Below are 16,540 nucleotides of genomic sequence, written 5' to 3'. Positions count from 1 at the left end.
AAAAGGAAGCTAACACAAGGAATAAAACAATCGTGCGTGCACTGCAGTCAGGACTGATTTAGCAGCTTACACGCGATTTTTTTTTTTTCCTTTCTCTTCTTGTATTTGTGTTGATAAAATTGAAGAGCCGGTAGCTGGTACTGATTTAGATTTCCAGCCTGGATTTGCTCTTGTTTTCCTCCCTACTCCAGTTCTCCTTGTGCAGTGCTGCGTGGCGCTGGCAGCCTGAGAGAGAGGGAGCTCCAGTCACACACATGCACTCCGACCGCGGAGAGGAGATTAACATCCAGGAGCCCACATTTCCAATAGCGGGTGGTGCTGGGGGTGGTGGGGAAGGCGAGGGGAAAATAAAATAAAAGCAACAATCGGGTAAATGCTCGTCTCTTCTCGCCACCAGCACCTTGCACAGGTCTGAAATCGCTCGTTTTGCTTTGCGGTATTGCGCTTGCCTGGGATGTGGAGAGGGGAGGGGGAGGGGAGGAAGGGTGAGGTTTAACTTTTACTTGACATTACCGGGTTATTGTCAGTTCCCCCGTGTTAAACCCCGGTGGTTTCCCCTCGCCCCCGCCCCCTCCCCGGGCTCAGCTCCCTCCACTTAACTTTGTTCAAAGGGCTGGAGCCAGAAGGGCTTGTCCGGGCCTGGGACATAGATAGCGTAAAGTAAATAACCGCCACAATTAGACTGGGGCCGGGAGTTGATCTTCGTGGCGAGAGATCTGCTTAGTTAGCGTTTGCCGTTTCGGGGCGATTGAAGGCCATCGTACCAAGGACAGGCGCGCACACGCACACAGACACACTCACTCTTACACACACACACACACACACACACACACACAGACACACACATACACGCTGGATACAAAAGTCTGGAGGATCTAGGGGAGAATTGCAGCCGCCGGATCGGTGCAGCAGCGGCGGCCAGAGCCATGCGTGTCACGGCCTCCTGAGGGGGCAAAGGAAGGAAGGAAGCAAGAAAGGACAAAAAAAAGGAAAGCAAGAAAGAAAGAAAAAAAAAAAGAAAGAGAGAGAAAGGAAAGCACAAGAAAGACGCGGGGTGGTGGAAAGTGTTTGCCTGCTTTTGTCTCGCAATACAGTGAACTGGAAGATGGAGATGGATGTTAAGGGAGTTTCTCCGTGCCCGGAGCCCATCCCCCCGGCGGCGGGGTCTGGCGGCTGCCCGCACCAGCGCCCGCACCACCGCGATGGGCAGCCCGCGGAGCCAGCCCCCGCCGCCGACAGCGGCCACCCGGAGCGGAGGCACGGCAGCGAGAAAGAGGACAAAAAGGTAGGTCCGCTCCGCCGCCGGCCGGCCGGCGCCGCGCCCGCCGGAGGGGCCGGCTGCCCGGGGCCGCGCTCGGCGGGGCGGGCGGGAGGGGGCGGCGGGCCCGCTCCGACTCCCCCCCGGCCGCGGGCAGCCCCCGCGCCGCCCTTTGTCAGCGCGGCGGCGGGAGGGAGGCGGGGGGCCGGCGGCGGAGGTTGTCTGAGGACACGGGGGCGGCGGGGCGGGGAGGCGCGGGGCCGCCGCGGGGCCCGGGGCACCGGGCATTGTTCCGCCCGCCCTGCGGGAGCGGCGCCGCGGGCGGCGGCCCAGGTGCCGCCGCGAAAGTTTACCTCAGTTCGAGGGGCCAGTGCCGGCAGGGCCGCCGCTGCCCTCTCCTCGCCTCGGTTTTCACTCGGCGGCGAGGGGCGAGTCACCTGCGGGAAGGAGCCCGGGCGCCGTGTCCCTCCAGCCCTGCTGTGTCATTGTGGACCGGGGGACGGCTGCTGGCTGCCGAGTGAAGACCTGTGGGTGACGGAGTTCAACGAGAAATGGGTCAGATCGCATCCTTAGTGCGGATGTGTCTGCTGCTGGAAGAATGGGAAAGTAGGGAGGATGGGATGGGAAAAGGTTGCCATTAAGATAATGTCAGCGGAGTGCATTGATCAGTGCTTTTGTCTGTGGGCACTGTCTTCATTTCCATTCATTTTTCTCGGCACGGGTTTACCAAACTGAAGCCGATGAATTCTGCCGTGTCTGTAGGTCTGTTACAGGCAGAGACTGATAAATGTGTAAGTTCCATCGCAATACGTTGATTGCTGCAAGGAATGATCGGTGTGTGCTGGACCGTAAACCACATCCGTTTATATTTTATTGAAGTCCGAGTAATTCTCTGGGTAGTCAGATACCCCAAACCAGATTATAATCCCATCGTAAATGAAAAAAGAAATATTGCCATGTACTGGATTTCAATAGTGTTTCTTCAACTAGTTTTACTATAGTTTGGTTTTGTTAGAAATGTGCCAGAGAACAGTAACACAATGAAGGAACATAAACCAGCAATGCAATAAATTAATGCAACAACTATGTCACACCACGTATTTGCATGGCTAGAGTTGGAATTATCATGAAAATTACAAGGTATTTTGGAAAAATGGTATCTCTAACTGGAGACCCCGAGTTTGTGGTATTTGCCTCCTATACTTTTATGTTTGTTACTGTTTGTTAAAATGTCTTATTGTTTTAATTATAAGAGGGTGTCAACAACTGATTACTTAAACAGGGCCTGTACAGCTTAATAAGGTGGATACAAGGGCTTTACTTTTAAGGTGATAACTGGTGGTTTACATATTGTGATAGGGGAACACAGAATTTCATCTCTCTTGAGTTTACGAATATACCTTTCTGTCGTGACTGCATGGTACTGTACACAGTTAAATGATTTGTGTGTTTCCTTCTAGTATCCCTTTCCTTGCATTGTGTTACTTACTGCAACTTAAAGTGGATTTATTTCAAAATAATTAAAATGTAGAGCCAAGGTTGCCATTTACGTGAGCTGGTTGTGCCAGTGCCTTGAGCATTTAAAACCCTGCCATCAGCAGAAATCCATGCTCAATAGTTACCTTCTGATGCGATGCAGAGTCTGTCTAATGTTTTACCAATCGTGGACGTGAGGAAGGCAAACAAAGTATGACTGGAGGTGAATGAAGACGAGAGAAGGCCTGAGACTCTATGTTGTGGCTAATTAATGTGTTTAGATAACTCAGTATTGTACGGTTTTATTTTGTATTTGCCAGCATTTTCTTGACATAGAAACAAAAGCACTACCTTTTTTTTTGTCTTAGTTGTAGCCATGCTAATGTACTGTGATATATAGATATATACATATATTTTTCTTTTAAATCCATTATAGCGTTTCCAGGCTCACCATTGCCAAGGTGGTTGCAATGACTAATTTGTATTTTTGGGAAGTGCTGTGATATTTCAAACCTCCCTAAATGTATGTATCTTTTCTGGATGCTGTCCCAGGACAAACAGTACTTCTTATTAGTGCAGAAGTATTTCAGATATGTGGTAAAATAGTGGCACCAGAAGTGTGATGAGAAGGGGAAAACCCATTAAAGCAACAGTAAAATCCAACAGTATTGTGAAAAAAACATTCCAGCCACAAAACAAACCCCAAGTATTGCTGGAAACATCATCTAAGAACTTTCTAAATGGATTGAAATAACAGTTCCAGTGTTTATTTGACCCTTAGACAAATGTCAGAGGAACATGGATATATCCTAGAAGAGTAAGCACTCTACATGGAAATTTTAAAGGACATTAGAAGAGCCTGATTTCCTGACGTGTGTATACTTGTGAATAGCTAAGTATTAAGACTTCACAAAATCTCATGATTCCATTGTCAGGACTTGCTTTCTGGGTCATTCTTGAGTTATAAAATGTCTTTTATCATTGAGCTCCATTTCCACTGGAGGTAAGAAGAGTTTTGCTTCCATCTGCGTGGAGGTGGATCAAATTTATGCTCTAATAAAGCTATTTTTTTTTTGTCACTAATTCCAAAAGGAACATTGCCGAATTAACCGAAGAAAGTATTTTCCTGATTCTATGGAATTTTCAGTAGAAGGTACTACCATAGTGTCAATTATATGGCTATTGTAGTTTTTTTCTGCTGCATGTTCATTTTTTATCTTTGAACTTCAATAAAATTGTGAAGCATGTGCATAACTTGATATATATCCCACTGTCTTCAGCTGGGATGCTGATGTGCTGAAGTGTATGCTCAGGTACTTTGTTGGAGGAAGACCTAGGTTACCACCGTCACATATTTCTGTGTTGAAACCATCTCTGACCAGTGTATGAGGAGAGAAATTATGAAGACTGACTTTATAATTTATTAAATATACAGTACTTGGTGTTTTAAAGCATAGTTGCCATTTAGGTGGGAGAAAATTAAGCAGAAATAGTAGAGTGTAAGATTTAGAAGACAGTCGACTCTATAAGGATACTAGTTTTTCTCTTAAAGTGGAACACATCAAAAAATATTTTTCAACGCTCCTATGATGTTTCCAGTTATTTTTGTTAAAAGCGTGTAGGTCTAACCCTATATACAGCATGTTGACATTCATTAGTATGTCAAAGTCGTACTGGAGTCCTGGGTGACCTGGGGAGAGAACAACGTGCTGTCCCGGCTGTTTTTTCCCACTGGAGGTACAGCTGATGCCTGTGACTGGTTTTGTGGCCGGGCTGTCACCCTGTCTTGCCACTCCATGATTGGTGCAAAGGGACACTGGCCCATACACATTGCCAAGGATTCTTTCCAGCTTATACCGGAGTGATAGCATCTTTGCAAGGATCAGGGTAGGGGGTACTTTGAGAGTTGAAGGTAACTCTGCAATTCCTTTGCGGATCTGTGACTGTGGGTGACATCTGTTACAGCTGACATTATGACCAGGATTTTCCCAGGGGTGGTAGCCTGAGTTAGGGGTTTCACACCCTTAGCTACAGCCAATGTGTTCCAGTATTCCAATTTTCTGAAGTCCTTCGTAGCCTCCTAGTCCTCCAAAAGTTGGTCCTAGGTATGGGTTTGGTAATGTAACATTGCACACCCAAATAGAATAATAGAATCATAGAATCATTTTTGTTGAAAGAGACCCTCAAGATCATCGAGTCCAACCATAACCTAACTCTGGCACTAAACCATGTCCCTAAGAACCTCATCTATGGTTCTATATTCCAAAAAACACCAATCAAATGCATCCTAGTAAAATAAAGGAAATTCAATTAAAGAAGACCAGAACCTTGCATTATCAACAGTCTAGTGCAATCCCACAAAACAGGAAGGAAAGCAAAAAAGGAAAACTTCTTTTAAACTCTGATTTAGAAGAATATTAAAAGTTATTAGAAGAATATGTTTAAATCTAAAGAGCTATTACAATAATAAGTAAATAATTCATTACATTTAGGGCAAAGTTTTATATTTTACTTTATCAAAGTACTTTATAAACATTAACTCAGACAGGCCTAATCATCCTTTAACCGAAGATAAAGGGAAAATCTTTAGTAGGCATTGGATTGAAGCCAATCACTGAAATTTACAGATAGAGATACTTAACCTTAGGTAAGTTAAAGACAAATAAAATAAATAAAAGCATTTTGTTTTGTTTTCCACAGAGGAAAACCTCTGTATATCTGAGGTTTCCACAAATCATTTAGCACAGATGATTTACAAGCACACCCAGAGCTTTCACTTTATACCTACATTCCATATACAAAAACCCCCGTGAAATAGCTTCAAGGTGAAGAACCTTCTGTGTATTTACATGGAAATCAGCACACCAAGGTTACAGCAAAAGCAAGCCTGTCTGGGCTGGCTACATTGTATTCTGGTTCAAAAACAATTTGCCAGTGTTTGATGTAAGAGTTCTGAAGTGTTTTGTGGGTTTATTTGTATGTCATTTCCCAGAATTCTTGCCTGTGATATCGCTATGCGAGAGTGGTACCCAGGTGTGAGCTTCTGGAGGGGAAAAGCTGAGTGCTTTGGGGAAAGGCACTTGGTGTTAACTTGGGAATTCTGTTCTGCTGTGGACGTGGTCTGATCTAATCGCCAGTCTCTGAAAGCCTTCCGCTAGTGTATTTACAGGGCTGCTGCTATTAACAATACGGTGATTTTTCAATCATCCTCCACAAGAGCAGGTCAGGAAGAGAGGAAGATTCTTCAGGGGCAATTCTTTTTTAATGATTTCTCTTATGTATTTACTTTTGTGTGGTTTGAAAAGCTGTATGTTACTATGCATTTACATTAGAGAAGAGATGGCCGAAGAAATGCAGTTTATGCTTGAAGCAGATGGTAGGAAGTTTCTTTTTGGGGGATGGATCACTTCAGTCTCAGGTTAGATGTGCTTATCTTACCTTAGGCAGTTCTATTGTGCGCAGGAGAGTAGTTGTCAACTGCTGTCTTTCTCCTGGAGGTTTAGGTGTTTTGTCAGATAAACTGGGCACAACCCATTGAGCAACTTGAAGTCAAGATCCAAAAGATGAAACTGAAATAAGCAGTGGATAAGAGGAGCAAGTCGGGAATGTGTGGGACAAAGAAAGAAGAGTTAGACAGCACTACCAGTTGCTGTTGGCTGCAGATTCTCCTGGTAACTGTATAAAATGCAACACCTTGTACTAGCTGGAGTTGCCAAGTACTGAAGGCTTTGTGCCAGGTGTATCATGGGCTATGGTCCTGCCAAGATGTAATCCAGGCGTGAGCAGACAAGGTCAGGCCATTGTCTGCCTGGATGGACGAATTCTTAGCCACCTAGAAATGGCAGAAAAACTTACCTGTGGCTGTGCTGTTCTGAGAGTTTGATGTCAGGCAGAAATTCCTGTTTATCTTTGAAGTATGGACAGAGCTAAAGAATAACAGGTCTTTCTCTAACTCATTGCTCAAAATGTTTCAGAAACATTCCTCAGCCCAGCAACATCAACTCTGTCTTTTCAGGTCCAGTTTTAAGCACTTATTCTTCATTCTTAAGTTGCTCCTGCTGTGGGTCGTCATGATATCGGTATTGATCTACATAGTTCAGTGTCTTCCTGATGAAATGATCTGAAGAAAAGCATAATCTGTGCTAGCATCCTGTTCTTCCAGAGTTCCCAGAGCCCGGTGGCTGTCTGGGTGGTAAATCTGTCCCAAAGCCACAGACCCAGGACATGCTCAGTCCCTTATATTTGCGCCTTTGTCCTGCAGACTCCCATGTCATGGCTCCAGGCAAGGCTGTAATTCCCGGCAGCATAGGGAGGCTTCCGAACGCGTGTGCCTGGGACAGCTGTCCAGAGCTACATTGCCTGTCAGGTGCCTCTGGAAGGGAGGTTTTGGTCCCTTCTGTTGCTGCAGTGGGCAGCAAGGCTATTAACCATGCCATTAACCTGTTTCAGTGAGCAAGGCCCAGGGGCCATCTGCTTTGAGGAGAATTAAAAAAAAAAATCAGATTAAGTAATATCAAAAAGAGTATATTCACTGTGAACTGAAAGCCTTGCTTTGCAGGCAGGTCTACTTCTGCATTTCCATGCATTTGATGTACTCTAGCTCTCACACTTCTCTTGCCTTGTAGTGAGAGAATCCTTAAATGAACCTGGGATTGTGCAGATGAGAGGAACAGAGAGAAAGAGAGAAATTGTCAGTACCTCAACTGAAGGCAAGACTATGAAACTATTTTATTAGACATCAGAGAATCCATAAGGAGAAGAGATATTTGGAATCAGGCCTCATAATTTTCATAGCTGCAAAACTACCTTTTATCTCATATTTTGAGAAATCCTTTTATTGATATGGGAAATACACTTACCTAAATTAACGTAAATACACATTTTAAATGTATTTATTTTCAGCTGGCATATTGAGAATCTGGAATGTGGAAAATTAAGTCCAGCACTGGTTTTGTGTTAAAGTATAAAGTTGGAGAGGGAGGAACTGACTTCTGCGTTTGCCTGTGTCTGTGCTAAAACAACATACGTGTCAGTGCATATGAATGATTCTTTAAAATCTCACCCAATGGTGCAACTTTTGAAGGAAGAATATGCTATTTAAAATAGTCGTCCCCTTAGATAAATTGCATGAAAAATGTTTTGGCAAGGAGTGAACAGCTCTTTAAATTTTTCAGCCAACTGATCAATAAGTGGATGAAGCTTGAAAAGCTGATCACTCTGAATGATTCCTGGGGTAAACATAGAAATATTCATTGTAATGTAGACACTTCGTGAAAACTAAGTGCTTCTTAGAGTTATTACATAGAGAAATCAAGTGCATTTGTAGTTGATTAGGTAACAAATCCAGGGACATAAACAATGAACATCATGGGTGGGAGCTAAATGACACTCTTGAGTCATCGGAAACACAACAACAGATTTTGCATGCAGAAGACACAGAACTGGCTCTCTGGCTAAAGGCAAATTCATCCTGACTGCAGAAGGGTTGAGAGTATTCCTAGTCGGAGGAAGACGCAGCACTGAAAAGGGCATTGTTACCTCCTCTTGAGCAGCTGGGATGTTGCCTTGACTCAGATGTCGTGGTATGTGTTCGTGCCTATGTGTTGAGACTGGAAGGCAGTCTTATTCAGGGCTGCACATGACAGCCCAGTGCTTGGCCAGAGCATGGCGTAGCCTTCACACTTCTGTAGAACTTGTTCTCAAAAGCGCAGTATTCACAGGAATTCCCGTCCCAGGGCTGGGTGCCAGCTTGTAACGTATCTGAGGCTTCAAACAATGGCTAATCAATGAAGCTAGAAAAGAACAATACCCTTGTTGTTGCATGCTATTCCCAGTGTTTTGCTAGATGCTCACAGTGTTTTTAAACCATCTCTATCTGTGGTAAAAGCTTACAGTGTTGTACCACACACTTAAAGCACAGTAATTCTTATTATATTGAGGTTAAGGTTTACTGGACTGCTCAGAGCTAAGAGGGAAGAGTAGTTACTGACGTGTGAAGTGGTTCAGGTTTTTTTGGGTCCATATTTGGTTGTTCTCTGCCTGACTGTAGCCATTGCCACTCACATAGTGACTGGGATTATTTCCCTGTAGCTTGTGCTAGGTGGATTTCTGTACTGACTAGCTGCCAGTAGTAATTATCTAGTAAGAGTAGAAAACGTTGCACAGTCCCAGTAGAGCTACTAGTTTTTAACAACTTGTCTCAGAAAATACCCAAATAGTAAAGAAAATGGGATTGCAGCTGTAAATACGAAAAATGACAACAGGAGCACTGATAATAATTTCCATGAAAGTAGCACTCTGATCAGGTTGTAATGGGTTGTTTAAACATGTAGAAGAAAAAGGACAGATCTGAAAGATATTACAGATATTAAGTGTTCAACAGTTTGTTTCCTTTCTCACTCCTCATCCTTTTTCGATGGCTCTGGAATTCTCTTCTGTCTATAATGAAAGCTGCTGTTTTGTTTCATTTCCCCATGTTGCATTCTAAGCTATAAGGGGAATATGAATTGATCCAGAAACGATAATAACCAGTGCCTCTTAACTAGGATAAAACAAGACACAATTTGGCTCATATTATGGACAAGGACAGTCATGTATAAAATTTGTTAGACAGCCATGAAAAAAGAGTAATTCTTCCATGCCTAACAGCTTTTGCCATGTGTTTAAATACAGCTGTTATTTTCATTATACATTCTATTAAGTGAAGACCAATCTTGTTATAAAAGCAGAATAGAAATAGTTTCCTTGACTGAAAAACAAGTGTTGGGTGAATAAAAATTACAGCTTGGTTAATATACTGTTCCCAGGCTTCTGAGTTCATGCCATTGAACACCTTGGCCCAGAGTTTCATAGTTTATTCATTCCAAAAAAATACACGGTTTGTTCAAAGTGATAATGTGATTAACAACTGAAAATACTGCAGGGAAATAAAGCAGGTATTTCCCCATTTAGTTTTAGACCATCTGCAAAGGATTGTTATAGTTGACTGGAGAATGAAAATAAAAATGGTGTGGAACCTGTGCCTGTTCCGTTAGCACAGGGTCCATGTTAATTGATTACAACAAGTGCCTGAAGCACCACTGATGCCTCTTCTTCACTATTAACTAATGATGGTTGTCTCACTGGGGTTATTACTGAGTCTATACACATTTCCAGGAGCCTGTAGCACAAAATCTCTTTTTGGATCCAAGCTAACATGCTCAAAATAAGTCTTTGTGGAAAGGGAGTTAAAGGTCTAGTAGTATTTACCAAAGATAATTGTTGTAGCTGTTATGTTTAGCAGTAGTTTGATATTTGCTATAGTATAATAAATATCCATCATTCTTTGCTGAGAATTAAAAAAGAGTAGTTATTGCCTTGAGCTAGTTACTATGTGAATCAGACATAATTCAGGAAGGATAAGTACAAGTCCTCACAGACAGGCAGGTGAGCAAGTTATGTGGGGTGGGATGTAAATAACTTCTGCTTTTCACACAGAATCATAGAATGTTAGGGATTGGAAGGGACCTCAAAAGATCATCTAGGTGAATTAAGAGCAAAAGGGAGTGGCACAGAGGGAGGCCTCACAGGAAAACGAATTGAAAGCAGCAACTTTTGAGTAGGACTGAAAGGAGACAGTTTGTAAGGTTCGTGTTTTGAGTCGAAAACTTTGTGAAGTGTGTATTGGGTCCAGGTGGAGTTAAGGAAGCCCACAACAGAACCTCGCAAAATGCTTCACAGACACTGTACAAGTGCCCCGGTTAACCTTGTTAACTTTATTGAGTGTGCTTCGAGGACATGCAGATGTTCAAAGTATGTGAAGGCCACTTTTAATAATTAATTGTCTCGTTCTCTCCCATTTGTTGCTTCATATCTAATAAAAGGCTACAGTGAGTCCTTGCCAAAGCCAACAGATACAATAATATTTAGGTTAGTTGGGTCTGAGATACAACAGGCTAGAAGGGATATTCCCAAGAAATCTTAGGAGTGAAACAATCCTCAATTTTTGTCCTGTCTTATTTCTCTAAAGCAGAGCAGCCACACTATCATCTACATCCGTGTACACACAATGTGACACAGGAAGCAACACACCATTATCAGCTGGCTGTTGCGATGGAAATGGTGAGCTTGCTGGCTTGACCTCAAGGACAGACATCCACAGATGTTCTGTAGTCTCTTACGTGTGTGCAATTAAAGCATGCCTGTTGTGCACTTGGGGAAATTTTTGTTTAAACAGAGAACATTTAAGTTTGGAGGAGGTCATGAATATGTTTCCACAGGGAGAAGGGAGGAAATCAGCAAGCTTAATGGGAAGGAAAGCCATATTGGTTTCCCAGAGACCAATAAGAGCAAGGCAGTAACAAAGGGCTGGACGTTCATCCTGAACCTGACTTTATCTGCCTCCCGCATTAGGGAGGTGGCTAATGCAGTGGAAGCTTACTGTCACCTGATATTGTGGTCTTACGCAAAGCCTGGCCTTGTTAGACCTTAAAATGGTGACCAAACATGCCTCTTCCTGAACTTGTCAAGAGGACACACCCTCTGCAGAAGTACATGATGAATGAATTCTAAGAGAAGCCATGTGGATGCTAGAGAGTCAGAAGCAGTCAAAGTCAGTGTGGCTCAGGTAATCTTTACAAGAAGAATCATACCACAGGACTGTCATGAGATACTCAGCCCGATCAACATCAGAACTGGAATCTCCCAGTGCTGGGAAATGTTGCTCAGGGCAGGACCAAGGCTCTGGCTTCTCTGTCCGGTCTCTGCTGTGCATGTTCTGCCTGACGGTAAGACTTACCAGCTTCGCAGCTAAACTGGGAAAGTGTGGTCTGGATGAACAGGTAGTGAGGTGGACTGCGAACTGGCTGAAGGAAAGAAGCCAGAGAGTCGTGGTCAATGTGGCGGAGTCTAGGTGGAGGCCTGTATCTAGTGGAGTGCCTCAAGTGTCGGTACTGGGGCCAGTATTACTCAATATATTCATCAATGACTTGGACGAGGGAATAGAGTGTACTATCAGCAAGTTTGCTGATGACACCAAGCTGGGAGGAGTGGCTGACACGCCAGAAGGCTGTGCTGCCATCCAGCAAGACCTGGACAGGCTGGAGAGGGAAAAATTTAATGAAACATAACAAGGGCAAGCACAGAGTCTTACATCTGGGCAGGAACAACCTGAGGTTCCAGTATAAGTTGGGGAATGATCTATTAGACAGAAGTGTAGGGGAAAGGGACCTGGGGGTCCTGCTGGATAGCAGGATGACCATGAGCCAGCACTGTACCCTTGTGGCCAAGAAGGCCAATGTCATCCTGGGGTGTATTAGAAGGAAGGTGGTTGGTAGGTTGAGAGAGGTTCTCCTTCCCCTCTACTCTGCCCTGGTGAGACCACACCTGGAATATTGTGTCCAGTTCTGGGCCCCTCAGTTCAAGAAGGACAGGGAACTGCTGGAGAGAGTCCAGTGCAGGGCAATGAAGATGATGAAGGGAGTGGAGCATCTCTCTTATGAAGAAAGGCTGAGGGAGCTGGGGCTCTTTAGCTTGGAGAAGACTGAGGGGGTGATCTTATTAATGTTTACAGATATGTAAAGGGTGAGTGTCACGAGGATGGAGCCAGGTTCTTCTCAGTGACAACCAATGGTAGGACAAGGGGTAATGGGTTCAAACTGGAACACAAGAGGTTCCACTTAAATTTGAGAAGAAACTTCTTCTCAGTGAGGGTAACAGAACACTGGACCAGGCTGCCCAGGGGGGTTGTGGAGTCTCCTACTCTGGAGATATTCAAAACCCGCCTGGACGCCTTGCTGTGTAACCTCATGTAGGTGTTCCTGTTCCAGCGGGGGGATTGGACTAGATCATCTTTCGAGGTCCCTTCCAGTCCCTAGCATTCTGTGATTCTTCTTTAGGCAATATTTCATATCCTTTTGCATGCTCTTGATGCAGAACAGGTCTTTCTAACTAACTGGTCAAGTAATGTAGTCACAATTATACCTAGATGCACAACAGGCTATCTGTTAGCTCACACTGTCCCATGGACTCCAGCTTTATTCCCGTTAGCTCAGAACTATCTGTAATGCCTATATTGTCTCCAGGTACAAGTAGAGTACCTGAAAATATGTCATTCTGCAATGCCAGTCTGCATTTCGCAAGTCTTTGTGCATGTTACTTGTGATCATATCATGACATCCCTTAGTCATACAACCTTGTCTGGTGGTAGTAACTGGAAGAGACCAGAGCCATTAAAATTAGATAAGCATAGATAACAGGTGCTTCTATATTATGTACTGTATGTTGTTACAGAGAACTAGGAGCAGGACGACACAGTGATAAAACAGTTAACAGGGACCTAAACATTACTCTCTTATTTGCTGATACAGGTGGCTTGTTTCTCACCTACAAAAAGGAGAATTATAGATTAATCTGTCATAGGTAGAACCTTTGCCACTTTTAAGATGCAGGCTGGAGCAGTTGTACCTGTTGACACACAGTTCTGTGGTGTCAGTAGTTTTAGCCTGCAGTGGGCTCCTTGCTTTGTCATACCTCATGGGTTCCCTTCTCATGCTGCAGCAGAGACTGTCACAGCTAACTAGGAAGACGATGAGGACAGGACTTCAGCAGTCAGGGTCAGGACTTCTGAAAGGTGGTGTGGAGATCACTACAGAGAATTTAAAAGGTGAGGTACCAAATGATAAGTACAGAAATGCACTTTGCATCAAGCTACACTGTGCACAAACAGGTGTATATATATATATATATATATATATATATAGTTCAGGGTAAAGGCAGAAAATACTTAAGTTCTGCTTCCAACCAGGATTTGTTGTATTATATTATAATGGTGGGTGAAAGTACTGGTGAAAAAGCACATGTGCAACAGGTAGGCAAGAATAATAAAACTCACATTTAGAAGCCAAAGCAATAGAAAATGTATAAATGCAGCAACGGGATCCAGTGGTAAATTTTAAGTGTGAAGTTGAGGAAAAGAGGAACAAGCTAGTTTATTTATCTTCCTCTGTTGTCAGCAAGTGTGAGGGAGTGGGACTTGTGTGTATGGCAGGCCCTTGTGTGCTTTGAAGTACCTGGGGTACTTCCTCCACAGGTAAAATACTCTTAGGGTACTTTATCTGTCCAGGTGGTACTGGATGCCAGTTCAACACTGGCCGTAGTGGGGGACAAAGTGTCACCTCTAGTCAGTTGTCTGTTGCTGTCCCCTTTCCTGGTCTTCTTCCAAACCCGTGCCAGCATGTACTGGCAAGGCTCCTGCGGACTCGGGAACAGAGGGCAGAGACTGCACCCTTGACAGGAGTATTACCGTATCTCTCTGACAGCAGCTTTAGCACTTTAGCATCAGCCTGGTTGTTCATGGGTCAAAAGGACCAATAAGTTAATAAATTAAAAAAAAAACCACTGAGTATGGAAAAGTGCTTCTAAAATGCGAACAACATCTTTAAAGATGAGATCTAATTTTTTACTTCCTAGTAGACTAAGGACAAATTTTATATCCTACTGGCAAAGGAAATTTGCCACTTTTTCACAGGTTAGAGAACTTGTTATATTTTACCTTCTTGTAATTATTTATGATCAAGCAAAACTTGTTATTAGTAGAAATTGTGCAGAAAGGAGTGTGGAGGTACAGGTTGTTAAAAATAATCCAGAAGAAGGTGGATTAGTAGGCTCGGATGAGGTAGTTGGATGTGTATTGTCAGTACACTAGCAGTTTAAAGGATTCTTTTATTTACACACCTAGCAGAAGGACTGCTGTAGCATGAATGGGAAATTGAAACACCCTTCTGTGCATTACGTGCCTCAAGGTTGTAAGGGAACTGTTTTGCCCAGTATAATTTTGGGAATAATTTTTGCGTTTGGAGAAAAAGGAGGGAACATGGACAGGTTGCAGTTTGAAATAAATCTGGGGAATAAAGTTTGTTAAAATAATGATTTTACTGAAAATGCACAGTCCAAATCCTACTCTATTCTGCACAAAAGACAGAAACAACCTTTATTGTTTGGGATTAGGAATTATCCTGCCTTAGAACAGGAGAATGCTGTAGATTTTCCACTTCATTCTTGTATGGTTTTGTGCCAGAAAATGCTTATATGCATTTTTAAAAGAAACTCCATTTACACAGAGTTTCCAGATGCATTCACCTCAAAAGCTGATATGAATTACCTGACAATTGGATAAAATGAATACAACTGCAAATAAAATTACTCACTGCAGTCTTTCAGTCAGGAGTGCCCACTTGCAGGATCAGATCTTGCCATTTCAAACTTTTGAGGGGGAAGTACCATCTCTGTCTATGTATTTAAACTTTGCTGCTACAGTGGAACGTATGTACTTATATGTTCATGTAGTACTAAGTATAATTGGGTAAAATTGTACTTCCTACTTTATCTAAAACAGTCTTAGAGCTCAGTAAAACAAGTGCGCTTTGGAACTGATATCCTGCAAGACTGTCTCAAACCTGAATCTATTTTTGATAGTAGATAGTTCATATAAAGTGCTAGTGTAATAACTGAACAATAGTTTGAAGCACATTAAAAAGAAAATACATTTAAAACTTGACACCATCAGCAAACTTACATTTTCCTAGGGTGATACATTTAAAGAAGTATTTCATTACAACACGATATTTCACATTTCAGCTAGTGTCTTTTTTTTCTATGTAGAAGGGATGTGTAACAATGTCAACTGTTGCTGTTGATACTGGAGCCTTATCCTGCACAACAGATTTATAAGAGCAGAATGCTTTGTCCTCTTGCTCCTGCAGGAGCGTCAGTTTGAAGAGTAACACATCTGTACTAGGTTCAGGCTGCCTTTTTATCAGCAGCCAGTGGTGACGCTCTTAAGAAAGGGCCGAATTCCCATACCTACAAATAAATTTGTCAACAAAATATGAGCACGTGAGACGACAGTTCAGTCACATTTTGCTTTCTTTTTTCCTCTTTCGTGCTACGGTGTAACTTCCAACTGTCAGCTCCTTCAGCTGAGTGTCAGCCTTTTGATAATTGCTGCAGCATGTCATGCCCTTTAAAATTACCGTATCTCAGCTGTTTACCATATTGACTGAAAAGCACATGTATTGGGTTATTCCCTTTTGCCTTACCTGTGTTGCTCTCGTGACAGCCAGGTGATTATTTCGGCTGGCAATTCAGCTGCTGACAGGAATGCCCTGGCTATATTTGATGTGGTTCTGCTGAGTTCAGGAAAGTCGCAGAACCAGACAGCAGAAGGAACAGGGCTGGATGGGGCGATGTACCTGGCAGGCCAGCTAGTGAGCAGATAGACTTAGGGACCTGATCCTTTCCTTCCTTGCCTGCATATTTGGACAACCAGGGAGCAGTTACGCTGTAGATTGAGTGACAGAATCATAGAATCGTTTCAGTTGGAAGAGACCCTCAGGATCATCGAGTCAAACCATAACCTAACCTAACTGTAGCACTAAACTGTGTACCTAAGAACCTTGTCTAAATGCCTTTTAAACACCTCCAGGGATGATCTCTGTGGGAATTTGCTCCTCCAGAGACCTGGCTACAGAAGCAGGAAAATCTGTTTGTCCTGGTGTCTGCCTGAGTTTTTGACTAATGCCATCACTATAGGATGTTAGCACCTTGCAAATACTTAAAAATATTGCAATAACCCAATTTTTCCCTGCCCTTGTTGACAAAAAGATGAATGGCAAAGGGCTGGCTCATGACAAACCTCTTGTTAATGGTAGCGTGCCAGTGCGTGTATGGTTTTGGCCTGTGTCCGGTGACTGGTTCCTGAGAGTGAACTGGAGCTTTTGCTGGCATTTTTCTGTGTCTGACATCCAACTTGGACCTGCAGTGCAGAAG

The 16,540-nt window shown here is 43.3% G+C and overlaps 1 protein-coding gene across 3 annotated transcripts in view; it reads left to right on the top strand.

Moving 5' to 3' along the window:
* Positions 1-335: 335 nt before the first annotated feature.
* Positions 336-16,540, top strand: part of RBMS3 (RNA binding motif single stranded interacting protein 3) — a gene marked incomplete at its 3' end in the record, with an annotated part of 709,654 nt that continues 693,449 nt past the window's right edge. For 2 of the 3 annotated variants that reach the window (XM_082045371.1, XM_082045372.1), the window contains exon 1: positions 475-1,285. In XM_082045371.1, coding sequence (XP_081901497.1) covers positions 1,106-1,285 — 180 coding nt within the window. In that variant the 5' untranslated portion in view covers positions 475-1,105. Of the gene's footprint in view, positions 410-474; positions 1,286-16,540 lie in introns of those variants that run through there. The other variant, XM_082045370.1, reaches the window with a different exon arrangement.

This window comes from Streptopelia decaocto (genome assembly GCF_964273445.1).
Source record: "Streptopelia decaocto genome assembly, chromosome: 2".
NCBI lineage: Eukaryota > Metazoa > Chordata > Aves > Columbiformes > Columbidae > Streptopelia > Streptopelia decaocto.
Note: the sequence above shows the minus strand (reverse complement) of the source record. Positions and strands in the feature narration are given on the sequence as shown.